The 14,583-nt window shown below is 47.7% G+C and overlaps 1 protein-coding gene and 1 non-coding gene across 2 annotated transcripts in view; both read right to left on the reverse strand.

Moving 5' to 3' along the window:
• Nucleotides 1-14,375, reverse strand: part of LOC126527754 (uncharacterized) — a 38,284-nt gene extending 23,909 nt beyond the window's left edge. The window contains exons 1-2 of the mRNA XM_050175625.3: nucleotides 14,136-14,375; nucleotides 614-829 (exon numbers count right to left, since the gene is read on the reverse strand). Coding sequence (XP_050031582.2) covers nucleotides 614-829; nucleotides 14,136-14,193 — 274 coding nt within the window. The 5' untranslated portion in view covers nucleotides 14,194-14,375. The remainder of the gene's footprint in view (nucleotides 1-613; nucleotides 830-14,135) is intronic.
• LOC126527787 (U2 spliceosomal RNA) lies at nucleotides 6,735-6,922 on the reverse strand. The gene has a single exon (XR_007598840.1). It is a non-coding gene; the product is annotated as a U2 spliceosomal RNA (small nuclear RNA).
• Nucleotides 14,376-14,583: the final 208 nt, after the last annotated feature.

Consider the following 14,583-nt stretch of genomic DNA (forward strand, 5'->3'; position numbering starts at 1 on the left):
TGTGTGTATGTATGTATGTATGTATGTATGTATGTATGTATGTATGTATGTATGTATGTATGTATGTATGTATGTATGTATGTATGTATGTATGTATGTATGTATGTATGACCGACCGACCAACTGGTTTGTTGGGTTCTGTCGTACGGTCGGTTGGTTGATCGACTTACCGAGTTCAACGCCGCAAAGCAACACAGGGGCTACGGGAGGCATCACAATCGGAGATAAGTTAACTTAGACCACGTAGGGTTCTTCGACGGTGCTCCCAAAGCACGGTAGACGATCGCTTTTGTACCCCGCTTGCTCAGAATGCGGCTTGGAGTCGAACCTAGGACCTAATGATCAGCAGCCGAACGTCACAGCCACGTGGCCAAACACGGCGTGTAAACCGCCGAGGAGCGTTTCGTGTCCAGCTGCTTTCAAGAAACGCAGTACCGCTTTATAATCTGGTGCGCCTAACTTCAGGACACACACACAAAAAAAGAACCATCAATCCTTTCGTGTGTGCGAGTGTGTGTTTTCTATCGAATTTATCCGTTGCGGCCGCCCCTCCGTGCACAAACACACACGCCGCAGCAGCGTATAATCGTTAGCGAGCGCTGTAGTGACTCACCGTCGGCCACGTAGAGGACGTCGCTGTCGAAGTCGTACAGCTTGATGTAGCTGATGCCCTGCGACATCCGGGACACGTACAGGCGGTTCCCCAGGCCCTGGCCCTGGCGGGTGTAGGCCACCGTGAAGGAGTAGAGCTTGTCATCGAACCAGGACTTGAACATCACGTTCATTCTGAAATCCGAAGGCAGGTACGGAATGGCACCCTGCTGCTGGCCTAGAAAGGGAAAGCGACAAGGACGGTTAATTTATTAATTGCACTATATAACATTGTCTTGGGAGATGTGGCTAAAGGCCATACCATACCAACGCAACAGCGACAATACAAATTTCGCTGTTTTCCAATTTCCAACTTAACAAATCGGAAATTTGCGAACATAACATGCGGAACGTGAGTGCCATTAGCATGGCCATGCTAATATGCGGAGCTTGAATGCGCAAGAATTTCTTATTCTGGGAAACCTGTTACACAAGGTTACAATGCTCCAAAATGAATCATAAATGTGGCATCAGGCTGGGCTTCCGGACTAGATACCAGGCCTTGAATGTGTGCTGCAGTCTTTAGGGAGCTTTAGGGCAGCGTACTAGCGTAATCAGTCGTACACCGGTGTCCGGAATACGGGAAGGTGCACATGGTAAGCACCAACGCCAATGGTGACGTCTTACAAACGTGTTCAAATTACCTCGTAAGGTTTGACCTAGTCTCAACCTTCAATCACCATTTTGCGAGCTCACTCACGAGGCGCTCTCGGAAAATCTCAACTCAGTGTTTAGCAAGCGGCCTCAACTCGATTTTGTCTCGATATCATCTCATCCTCATTTCGTCAGTTTGAGATCAAGTACTCAATGCTTTAGTGTACCTGTATTTCGTAACCATAAACTTACACATAAACCATAAACCTACACTAACTACAACTAGCCTTAGGCTACAGGTCCGACAAGTAGTTGTTACTTGCGTATAATAATCTGAAAAAAAAAAACTAAACATCTTTCTTTTTTACATTGTTGGGCGAAAACAAAAAAAAATAAACAAGAAAGAGCAAGCATGGCAATTTTATTCTCATAGCTTTATTCTATTTATTTTTTTACGTTTTCTGTTTGCTTTCCTTTTCTGTAGTTTGCGTGAAACATTCTGTTGATTGCCTTTTCCGTTATTTAACTGAAAATTCTTTACGTGTACATCACTCCTTCACAATGGTACCTTTTACTACTCAGTTCTGACTCCAGCGTTCAGGGAGTACGAAAGAGCTAAACGCCGCAATGCGGTTGCAACTAATGATGCATTAATCCCGACCCTATGCGCAACACATTCAGGCATCGACTCTGTCGGTGTTTATAGCCATGCTCTGACTGGCAACGACGACTCAATGAGTATAGTTCCCTCGTTTTTTCAGGAATTAAGGCTAATTGGCTCACGCATATTAAATCTCTCTGCCCGTATACTTGTGACGTCATGACGACGGAGGATTGACGACGACGGCACGGCGACGGCGACAGAGTGAAGGCGACCCGCCGTGGTTGCTCAGTGGCTATGGTGTTAGGCTGCTGAGCACGAGGTCGCGGGATCGAATCCCGGCCACGGCGGCCGCATTTCGATGGAGGCGAAATGCGAAAACACCCGTGTACTTAGATTTAGGTGCACGTTAAAGAACCCCAGGTGGTCAAAACTTCCGGAGCCCTCCACTACGGCGTGCCTCATAATCAGAAAGTGGTTTTGGCACGTAAAACCCCATAATTTAATTTAGAGTGAAGGCGACGGCCCGGCGACAAAGGAAAGACGACGATGGGATGAATGTGACGAAACTACAATGACGGGAACTAGGTTGGTTGCTTGGGCTAGTTGGTAATTCATGATAAAAAATGACGTACAGCACGAAGGACAAGGGGTGCGGGAGACTGCTGCATGTGTACGTCGTCTCTCGCAGTCCTTGTCCTTCGCGCTGTATGTCATTTCTTTACAATGACGGAATGACGACGGCGGCCTGTTTGTGTCGGGGTTCAACTCCGCGCTTACGTGTTTGTCACCTAATGTCCCGGGACAGTCTCGGCTCCCATTTTATCTACAGGTTTGCATTGTGTCCGGGACCAGCCAACCATGCGAGGCAACAGCAGCCGGGGGGCAGCACCCGCTACCCATGAGGCAATCTAAATGACTAAGTTTGTTGCGTTTGAGAGAGATTCGAGCTCTCACAGTTTCTACACAAATGGGCGAAAATAGGTATACGTGCAAAGAAACGGCGAAGCGCGAAACTTTAGAAATCCTTAATTCTGCGCCAAAGACAAGGCATCGCACTTGTAGAGCATTTGAAGTGGACAGATGTCATATACGAGTTTACAGTTTATGCAATATCGCCAGAATGTTAACGCCGTTGTTGCAAAAGTTCTACACACGAATTAGTGGTATACTTATGTTTCGAGCAGCGTATAGGATAGAAAATTTAGCCCCTTGAGCTATAGTGGTAAGGTTGTTGCTTCAATCTTGTTATTATTTTGCAATTTCCAACATTTTAATGCGATAACAAGTTAAATGACATATTATTCAACCACCAAAGTTGCTCAAACCAGGCACAATCCTTGACTGAATTATTCTTCATAATGTTTTTTTTTTTTAGAATTGCAGCGCGCAAACAAAAAGTGCGTAATACATTTCATTATCCCTTTTATCTTAATGAAGCCCAGAAAGAATGTTTTCTTTAACATAGCGAGAAAACCTTGCCGATCTGTCCTAGAGGCTGCTGCGAACATGTGAGGCCAAATAATACCGCATTGCGTGCAGCAGGGAATTCACAAACTCGTGTCAAAAAAAAAAAAAAAAAAAAGAAAGAAAGCTCTTGCTCTCGCTCCGGCAACGTCGTCACGCAACGTCATCGAAAACAGCTGCAGCCCCACCAACACTATTGGCTGAACTTCGCGAGCGCGATAGCATTCTCAGTAATATACATAACTGCTAACTTTGAGTTAAATAAACGAAAAAAAATTATTTGACTGCGATCTCAAAAAGAACAAGAAAACTCATATCGACTTCGCACTGCGCGTATACAGTAGCGTCAGGTGCGGCCGCGGACACTCACTGTCAGAACGCTGGCGTGAGGAATCGCGGCAGCAGCAGCGAGCGAAGTGACCTTCGTGCTGTCCATCACCTAAACGCAAACTGAGCGCACACAAAGCTACGAGCCGTCGGCCCCACCTAGACTGTGCCCCTAAACCGGATCGCCGGGTCGCCTCCGATATGGCAGCGGCGTGCTGTGTAGCCGCGGCCACCACCCTCAACCTTTGGCCGATGCTTTGCACTCCGGTTCCTCCGCTGTGTATAGCTTCCGGCGCGTTATGGCGGAGACGGAAAGAGAGAGAGAAAGCTGGGTATCGGTGTAGTAACTCCTCCTGTAGCTGAAGGATTCGAAAAAAAAAATGTTTTGCAGCCGTGCGATTCGTGAGACGACATCCTTTAGTAGTGAGGTCATCCTACGATTAGAAAGAAGTGTTTCATGGCCCCCTTTAACCCCACGAAGCTCGAACGCCATTCCGCGTCAAACTAAATTTAAAATTAAATACGTGCGTATTTTCGGTCATGGAGAGTATATTGGTATGACGAAAACATCGAAATTATGACTGAGTAAATATTAATTAGTATACTTAATTAGTAATTCATTGGCTGAAATATTCACAGCTGATCACCTGATCACTCCCTCCAGAATACCAAAAAGGCTAGTATGGGCTGTACGTTGAGTTTACAGCGCGAAATCAGATTTTTCAGGCATCAAATTCAGCGTGTCAAAAATGATACGTTGGGCTTCGTGGGGGTTAAATCTTCTCAGACTGTTAAAAAGTGGCAAAAGCGATATTAGTGCTCACACTGTGACAGTTGTGTAAAGTCGCTGGCGCCCCTAATTACGGGCCGCGCAGCTGCGGCGCATGCGCGTTGCCACTACGCGTGCTCTCCACGGCCTGCTAAAGCTTTTCATTAGGGAGCCAGAAATCTTTTGTGCACCCTCGTACGTCGCATACGCACCCGCGTACATTTAAAACACCGTCCGAGAAATTAAAGCGCGACGCCAAACTTTTCTTTCTCTGTCAATCGCTATTTCGTTCCTCTTAAAAACTGATATCCCTATTAAACAAAAAACATTCAGTGTCCTTCCACTCTGTGAAGAAGGGCGACCAGCGAAGCTGTGTATGCGGACCCCTTAATGGCGAACTGCACCTCCACCGCGGGTCGGCCTGGCACTGCACTATCTGCGGGATCGGCCCACGTGTGGAGAGTTTTGTGCCTGCATACGGACACGATCCTGGCGGAACGAGCCCTTAACAGCTTCGCTGTAAAATTGGTTACGTCTTTGTGTTAATTAATTAATGACGACGACGAACGCGTTGGCGCGGTAGCGCCGAGGGTCGCCAACGAGTCAGCTGTGGAAGACGACGACGACTCTGGAGCCGATCGTGATGACGATAATTTTGTGTTGACATGCGGACACGATCCTGGGGAAAGTAGCCCTTCACAGCTTAGCTGCAAGAAAAAATATCCTCCCGACAGTTAGTAGACTGTAACCCACCTTAAAGGTATCAGCTACATAGTACGTCGAGGCAAACGATTTTTTCCGTTTTCCATGTATTTCGATAGGCGTGCAACAGCGAAAAGGAGATACGGAGAGAAGGCGAGTCGAACAGCGCGCTATGGAAAGCAACCTGTGCCTCCTGGCCTCTTAGTGCGACAAGTGCAACCAGTGATAAGGCCTACACAAAAGTGTAACATGTCAGACTTCCCTTCTCCTCACCGCCCCGGCCGCCTCGGCGTTTATAGCCGTACAGCCGGCAACTAAAATGTTACGGGCGATAGCCGCGCGTATCAACGCGCGAGCTTTCTTTCACCACCGTCGCTGCGCAATTCATTAGATAACTAAGCTGCTACAGAACACCGTAATCACCAGCGTTATCCGTTCGGCCGCGCACACAGTATACGGCATACGCCACGAGGCGTTAGATATTAGCGCACGGCTGACGGAGCCATCGGTGTAACGCTCGTCCCAGAACCGAGAGGTAACCCGGATCTCATCGCGCCCCGACGTTCAATTGTTCGTTTCTTCATTATCTGCCGCATTTACTGGTGTAAGAGGCACATTTTTCTCAATATGTCGCGAAATGAAAACACGTATACAGCTGCGCTCAAATTTCGCGTTGGGGAGTATCGTAATCGTCGGTGAACTTTTGGATGCAGCATGAGTGCAGTGCGCACGAAAGTTTCGTATTTGCGAGATAATGCGAGATTTGCGAGATAACGACAGGAGAGGGGGGGGGATCAGGTAAATTAGTTGAAAATATAGGCTGCAGTTGTTTTTTCATTCACTTTCATTTCCATTAATTTATCGTTTCTTTATTACATTTATTAAGCACTGGTAATTTCCCCTATGTTCTCCTTGATGTCAGTGTTTGGTGGCTTCCCATGATATGACTAATAAAAACGGGCCCCTCGTTTAACCCCCTTTCTTCTGCATGTGTCTTGTATTTCCTTTCTCCCTTGTCTCTTTGACGAATCTAGAATGTGCCAAAACCACGATCTGATTATGAGGCACGCCGTATTGGGGGACTCCGGAAATTTGGACCACCTGGGGATCTTTGACGTGCACCTAAATCTAAGTACACGGGTGTTTTCGCATTTCGCGCCCATCGAAATTCCGTAGCCGGGATTCCATCCCGCGACCTCGTGCTCAGCAGCACAACACCATTGGCACTGAGCAACCACGGCGGTTAGGCACGAACAGTGAATAAGTGCGATTTTTACCAGTTGAAAACAGGTGGAGGCGGGGGAGGGGGGGGGGGGGACTATAATATGACCTTCTCATGCTCCTAAGACTCCACTGTACATGGAAGATACGTATGTAGGTCAGCCATGCAGAGGTCAACGTACGTCCTGCGCGCGAAACCTTTATCGAGAGTGTCGCGTATGTAAGAGAGATATACTGCGGGCACAGTCTAAACCTCCCGAGTGGATTGATGTTTGATGCGATTATTGATGTGAAAGAAATATATAAATAATTCGTTTCCGCATCGGAGCGGTTGTCACCGTTATCTTTAGAGCGAGCCTGTCTGTGGCTAGGGGTCCGTGTATTTTTGCTTTGCGTGTGCAAAAACAGCGGGCCGATCCCGGAGATAGTGCAATACGGGGACAGAGCAATACCGGCGGCGGAGGTGAAGCAGGCTCCAAGCATTCCGCCAACTTGCAAAAAGCAAGTTTCATAACTTGGGTCCAAATAAAACCCGTATCATATATTAAGCTGATGAGAACAGATACTACACTTTGATCCGCGTCGGCCATGCCTACGTTCGCACCGTCCTCTCTTTGTCGGCGTTCCAGGCGCTTGCGTCCATTCCTTTCCTTCCGCTCTCCCATGGTGGCGGTCTCGTCGTCCACGCGAATGTATACAGAAATCACGGTAAATGACTTCGTAACTTCGTTCAAAACTGGGTGTCAACTCTGTGTCGTGTGCTAAACAGCTTCGCTGGTCATTCATCTTCACAGTGTGGAATGGCTCACGATTTCTTTTGCCGCTTCTTTTTTCCTGTTTGTTGTTCTAATACGTCATGCAAGACAATAAAAAGGAACAATAAAGAAGCGATCGTGTCCTAGTGGTCAGAGCACTGAGCTGCCGTGCTCGAAAGCAGAGGTTCGATTCCCCCGTTGGTCATACATCTCTCTTTATTACAGAGGTCAGGAGTCTGGCGAGACAGGAAATACCAAAATACTGCAAAGTGCCTGGAATGAGGCAAGGAATGCGTCGCATTAAAAATGCGAGAAGCCTTTCAGAAGCATTTGAAAACTCCGAGAAGTTGAGTACATGCTTATCTATACAGGGATGATAATTACGGGCTTAAGCAAGACTTTGCTAACATACGTTCAGATATTTGAAAATAAAGTCGGTGCTTGTTTAGAAATGTATTCTCATGGCTTTGAAGAATCTAGATATATTTGCAGTTTAGACGGCTTGCTTTAACAAAACTTACACAGAAAACTTTTGCCACTGTTGTCACTCAAATGAAAGTACAAAAACCCCTACATTAGAATGCATGTTAGAATGGCTCCATTTACACCGTGAATCGTTGTTTCGTTCGTTTGTTAGCTGCTAACTTGTTCTCGGGGAGGAAGAGTTCATGATAATTGGGAACACTCTTGTGTCATCGCCCATGCTGCGTGATTAGTAAGACCTGTGTACTTCATGACACTTTATGTGTTCGCGGCGGTTTTCTTTGTTGACCGTCGTTGAAAATTCTGTTTGTGTCCGTGGACGCTATTCCTGGACTGTCCTTCAAACTGTTGTGTGCAATATGTACTATTTTTGTGCAATGTTCATTCCTATTAGTGGATTTTCAGAACTCTCTGCTTTCACGTCGCTAGTCATGTCACTGTCGCGAATTGCTTACATCTGTAGACTTGATATGTAGTGCCAAGTCTATTAAACTTTTCTTTCCGAAGTGTTAGATCGATCTCATACGATTTCAGCGCGCTGCTCAAACGGATGAATAGCGTTGCGTGCCAGCATCGCAAGGCCAAGCAACGTCTGTCTTCAAGAGGAACTTGGACAACCTGTTTGGCTTTGCGTGTTCTGTGTGTGACAGACTGCGGCACAAGAAGGACTTGGACTGTGTCACTGCCCCCGTGTAGGCGACCTTGGCTTCGGCCTTTCCCGACGTTGAATAATTACTTTCGCTTAAGGTGTGTAGAACGTGCAAGTCTTCGCTCACCCAAACTAAAGTGCATTTGTACTCTGCAGGCAATGGGTATAAATATCCACCCAGGCCTGCCCACCTCCCCCGGCTCAACTGCATAGCGGAACGCAGGTTTTGCCCATTGCATGCCCTTCATGCAAGTGCGAAGGCTGCTCTACAACACTGGCCGGTGCGACGTAAAACCACGAAACGGTCTTTGCGTAAGCCTGCAATCCTCCTCCTCCTCCTCCTCCTCCTCCTCCTCGTGTGTTGACCGAGTAAACTCCGTATACATTATGCAACCCAGCGTGCAGGATTGTGCGTATCACGTGTGCAATAGAACAACGGTTTAACGACGACATCGCGACTGCGAATGATTTAATTAGCAACCAGTCCAACAACGGCCTGTCAGTGCCCAACTTGATGCAAGAAAATGGCTAATTCGCTCCAAGAAAATGTGCTTTCACAAAATATTCCGCGGTTGGCGCAGCCAAACCGTCCACAATCTTTTTTCTACCCCGCCATGTAGACGCGGCTCGATACAGTCGCAGACGGGGGTTTACGGCAGCCGTAATCGATAGCGAGAGACAGTGTAAGACGTGCGCGACGACACGCACCACAAGTAACGAGAGAGCGGAAGAAGTAGCCATAGCGCTCGCAGTAGCTCAGACTAACGCAACAGTGGCAGTCAGCCACTCTCAGACGGCAATAAGAAACTTTGCCAACGGCCGAATCTCCCCGGCGGCGCTGCGCATTCTTCTTGCAGGTCAAAATTGCAAAGGAAAGGCGTACATCACATGGGCACCCGCTCACACCCTCGCGGAGGACGGCAACAACGATGCGGCACACGACACGGCTCGAGGGCTTACGGACCGAGCCGCAGTCACAAGTGACGCCCCGACACCTTCCGGACGTGACGGTGCAGTAAATGAGTGCACGGAGTAGGAGGACAGAATGACAACATATAATGACATCACGAAACACTATAGGCTACAGAGGGGCATATTCCTGCGACCTCGCCCAAAATTGACAAAAAAAGCAATCTGTCGCGTGGCGGCAGTTAGAAGCTAGGACGTATCCGAATCCTGCGCTCTTGCACATCATATATCCGGATATATATCAAACGGACAAATGCAAAACATGTGAATCCAGAGCCACTCTGGAGCATATATTATGGGAATGCCGAGGGATAAATAACAATAAAGAAAACGCGGCCTCTAGCAGCAGCCTTCGCACGCGCTTGGAAGCCGCGCTGCTAAGCCCCGCCCTCGAGGATCAACTATGGGCCGTCCGGCGGGCCGAGGATGCCGCCAGGACCCATGAACTCGTGGCCGTCACCTATAGGCGGGGCCTTCGGCCCTCCCCACCAACTCGCAGGACACGCAATAAAGTTATTTCCTCCTCCTCCGCCATTTAGGATGGCATCGCGCTGGCACCACTGCGCTGAACGTAGAGCGCTGACGCCGGCTCCAGTGAAATTACACCACTTTCAGTTTGCGACCCCTACTATTGTTTCAAAATTTTTCATTGTCTCAAGAGATTTGAGATGAAAGCATTGTGAGTGAAATGTTTCATGACTGTTCCTTGCACGCTGTAAATGTCCCAAAATTCTGATAAATAGTTAAGTGATGACTATAATTCGGTCAGAGAAAATCTACTATAGCACACCGAAATATCCGCGCGGAACCTCACGGCGACGGCGACAATTCGCTTGGAGTGTCCATATAACTGCTATCGCAATAAAGCAATTGAGAAATGCAATCCTAAAATGTTCCGCATTCTTACAGAGAAATATTTAAACGAAAGCTGCCGACGTTAGCCTATCCAAATTCCTGGCTGTAGCAGTCTTAAGTCTTTCAAACGGACAGTCTCATTGCACAGTATATTATTATTTTATGATGATTGCAAATCTATTGTCCCTAGCTGCATGCCGGTGGCCGTGAAAACAAATTACCTCGTCCCATCTAGGATCTGTGTGTAGGTCTCAAACGCGAACGCTCTTAAAATGACGAAAAAGAAAAGCTCGGTGCGCCAATCATCGAGTTCGGTTTCATCCTTCGCTTCGAAATACTGGTTCCATCTGCTACACATGCTTACGGGGCGCTCGTTCTCGGGAACATTTGATGGCACACCCCCTTGTTGTTCACCCTTTCTGTTCTACAATAATTAAACTTTTTCTCTTGCGCACAAGTCTCTTCCGCACGGCATATTGAAGTCATTGCATAAACTCGTGTGGGGCTGCTTAATAGTTCCAAAAGTGCAAAAGTGCCTCGCGTAGCTGATTGTCCCTGAACAACTCTCTCTCTCCCTCTCATCTTCGTTTTCCCCTTTCCCGTTCCCCCGGTGTAAGGCAGCCAACCGGACGTTATTCTGGTTGACCTCCCTGCCTTATACTTTTCTCTTCGTCCCCCCCCCCCCCCCCCCACCCGAACAACTAACTGCCATAATCTCCGTACGCGTCCCGACGCCTAGTAAGCACTTTCCCTCCTGCGACTTTTGCCCCTGGACACAACCGAAGCAGACGACGAGCATCCGCAGCAGAAACGGTGGCAGAGCATTCGGGGCACATCACAGGGTCTTCAGGCGCTGAACCCCAGGGCAAAGTGACAGGTGTAACCGCTTTTACGCGTCAGTTTAATCTGTTGCTTTTTTTTACTTCCTCCATCCGCTCCGCATGTAAGCGGCTGTTCATAACCACTACATTTGTTCCTGATGAGGTGTTTGCTTGCTAAACGGTAGCAGTGGCTCTCCGTTCCATTCAAAACTTAGTTGCTTCGGTCATTGCTTTTTTTTTTCTACGTCAGCGCAGTAGATAGAACACCGAGAAGATTACTGCACGTGTGTTTATCGAAATGGAGTAGGCGGCGACAGCTTGTCTTATTGTTCGCTTCACACTTTACACTCTACAACCTCCTCCGCCTCCAAGATTATGTGTGCCTACAACGTCCCAGCGGTCGGAAAGTGAGAGACTAGCATTCGTTGGTCAATGAATGAAGCGAACGCCTCGCGCTATTTATCAACGGTTTAGAGTGAGAGCTCCGCGACATCCAGACAGTAGGATTTCTTTTATCGGAGCACAAGGGCGAATGCGCTGCGCTAATTCGCTCACTCACTAAGCCATTGACATGCTGATGAACTATGACACGCGATTTTAGCATTACTCACGCGTATACAAAACGCTTCATCATCATCATCATCATCATCATCATCATTATGTAGGCTGCAGGACGAAGGTCCCAGAGAGACACATCAGAACGAGATGCAAGTTTTTGCACTGTGAACATAATGCGGTGGACCTCCCCATATGTGCATAGTGAACTCGAAGTTCATTTTCGTTTTGTATTCCTTTTCTCTTTTTTTTTCTTTTTAATAGAAATCGAGAAATATTGGGTAACTACTCAATATTCGAAAGCACTTTCTTTGTTGTGTTCGATTCGAAATATTTTGCCAATTATTCGGGTACCCTATACTATTGAGACTCACAGAGAGAGAGAGAGAGAGAGGGGGGAAGGCAGGGAGGTTAAGCAGAGGTAGTTCCGTTTGGCTACCCTGCGCGGGGGAAGGGTTAAGGGGGATAAAAAGAGAAAGAGGGTAAAAGGGGGAGATTTCTGTGCCGTGGTTATGAGAGAACCCCTTTCCGGACATTCGCTGTCACCGGGTCGGCTGATTAATCGGTCCAACAAACAATAGCGAAACGGGGGTTTATGAAAAAGCAAAAAGAAGAGCGACACGGGAACAATGGGCGGGTTATCGAGCCTTTGTTGCCATCGCAGCTGTGCCCGATTCTACTGTGCCGCAATTGAGGTCCTCCCAACGCGCACCCAGTGACATAAGGGAACAAAAACCTCTCGTGGCCCATTTATGTGCGTTTCTCAATCCCTCGTTTTGCCATCACGTGGTCGACTGCGGTCAGAGCGCCATTTTATTTATTTATTTACTTATATTTAAGATAATATACGTATAACCACACAAAGCCAACAGGCAATGAAGCCAAAGAAAGAATCTGGGAAACTAGCTGTAGTAGTTGAAACTGAAGTGTAGAGAATAATGAAACGGAAAATGAAAGTGGACGAAAAGATAACGTGTCGCCAGTGAGAGCAAAATATGTGAGTACCGCTGGCTAACGCTCCTAGGGCTTGACCTAGTAAACGTGAATAGTGGACGGATTGATAGCCGCAGCCGTAGCACAATTGGCAGTGCAACGGACGCGTAATGCGGAGGTTGTGGGTTCGGCTCCCACCGGCGACAAGTTATCTTTTCGTCCACTATCATTTTTCCCTTTTCCCCCTGCATTATTTTCTACATTTTAATTTCAACTACTACAGCTAGCTTCCCCGACGCTTTCTTTATCTTCCCTGCCTGTTGGCTTTGTGTGGTCATGATTAGCAAAATCGGGCCCCTCGGTTGCCCTTCTTCTCTCGTACATATATGTATGATTGATCCATTAATTTATCATTTCCTTAACTCAATTAGTAAGTACAAGTAATTTCCCCCATGTTGCCCTTGGTGTCTTTGTTTGTTGGCTTCTTATGATTATAAAAACTCAGTGCTCTTCCACTCTGTGAAGAAGGATGACCAGCGAAGCTATATGTAAGCCCGTTAATGGCGAACTGCACCTCCGCCGCGGAACGGCCCGGTATGGCACTGTCTTCGGGATCGGCCCACTTATGAAAAATTGTTGGTATACGCGCGGACGCTCCCCGCCAGTTCCCAGCCATAGATAGTTTCGCTGTAAAAATCGGGCCCCTCGGTTCCCTTTTCTTCTCGTTCATTACATTACGAGGGTCCCGAATCCGGCAAACATTGATGCTTTCAGGTAGCATATGCGGGTTTATTGACCAGTTGCCGTAACCCAAATAGATCGCGTACTCGTGACGTCTGCGGCAGAAAGGATGTTCCACATCCGCCTCCAAGTTTTGTGAGTGGTGGCGCTGGCTGACACTCCCAGGATTAGTTCTATTAGTAGAATATAAATACCGAAGAAAGCGGATTGGAAAACGGCGCCGCGGTAGCTCAACTGGTAAGAGCATCATCACGCGCGTAGTGCGAAGACGTGGGTTCGCATCCCACCGGCCAGTTGCTTTTTCATCCACTTTCATTTCCATTAATTTATGATTTCTTTAACAAAATTAGTAAGTATATAAGCAATATATATATATATATATATATATATATATATATATATATATATATATATATATATATATATAGCCATGAATGTAAATGATGACGTAATGGCTTAAGGCTTATGCAGGCATATATGGCTGAGTTGAGCCATATCTGTGGAAGGTTTACGTGCGAAGCCTCATAGTGAGTTAAGTGGCCTGCGGGACTGGTACAGCCTCGAAGGACGCCAACGTCTCGGTCCAACACGTTGCCGCATCCGGACAATTGACAGTGGCAACAATGAATGAATGGAAGAGATATGAGCGGCTGCTTGCGTAATCGGATTTGTGATCGGAAAACTGAGCGCACGAATGGAAAAGTGATAACTGTTGTGCGAGGGATTACAGTAATCCAACTCATGATGAACTGAGTCGATCTGTCTAGATGATTGTGGTGCTTTTCTTTAGTTAGTTAGTTAGTTAGTTAGTTAGTTAGTTAGTTAGTTAGAAGCGACAAGAACTGCCTGCGCATCGTCGTGTACACAGGTCCGTCGAGCTCACCCGCTGGCAATGCTCACAGTTTCCCGCGCCGATGAAGAGGTGGCCCGCCTCGCCACGAGAAACATAAAGCAAGAAGGCAGTAACGGCGACCGCATGAGCACCGAAACAGGAAAGCGCCCATAAACACCGCACTTGGCAGTGAATAAGGTCTATACTCACATGCTGCAAGGTGAAGCAGCACCACAAGGACAACACAAGCGGTCGCGGCGGATGCCATCGTACGTGGTCTTGGCTGCTGCGTTCTTCTTTTTCGGGCTGAACGGCGCGAAGGTGATCGAGGCGGAGGATCGGTACCACCGGTGCTATCTTCGATCGGGCTGCTGAGCCGCGAGCGAGTACGTCCGCCGAAAAAACGCCCACCACCCGTCGGCGACTGAGCGGCGAAATGAGCAACAAGTACAGCACCTTCGGACCTTATCTCACTAGAAACGAGATCGAAGCCCGCACGCCCCGCTGCTGAGATAAGCGGTAGGCATTGTTCTTGAGAGGATCACGTCTGGAATGGCCCACCCCCCGCATCGTCCGTTATCTCGGTTCCGTAACGTTTTTTTCCCCTTGCGACCTAGTTTTATCACTTGCGAATAGCGTATGCTGAAGAAGTCATAAT

This window comes from Dermacentor andersoni, chromosome 9, assembly GCF_023375885.2.
Source record: "Dermacentor andersoni chromosome 9, qqDerAnde1_hic_scaffold, whole genome shotgun sequence".
Lineage (NCBI taxonomy): Eukaryota > Metazoa > Arthropoda > Arachnida > Ixodida > Ixodidae > Dermacentor > Dermacentor andersoni.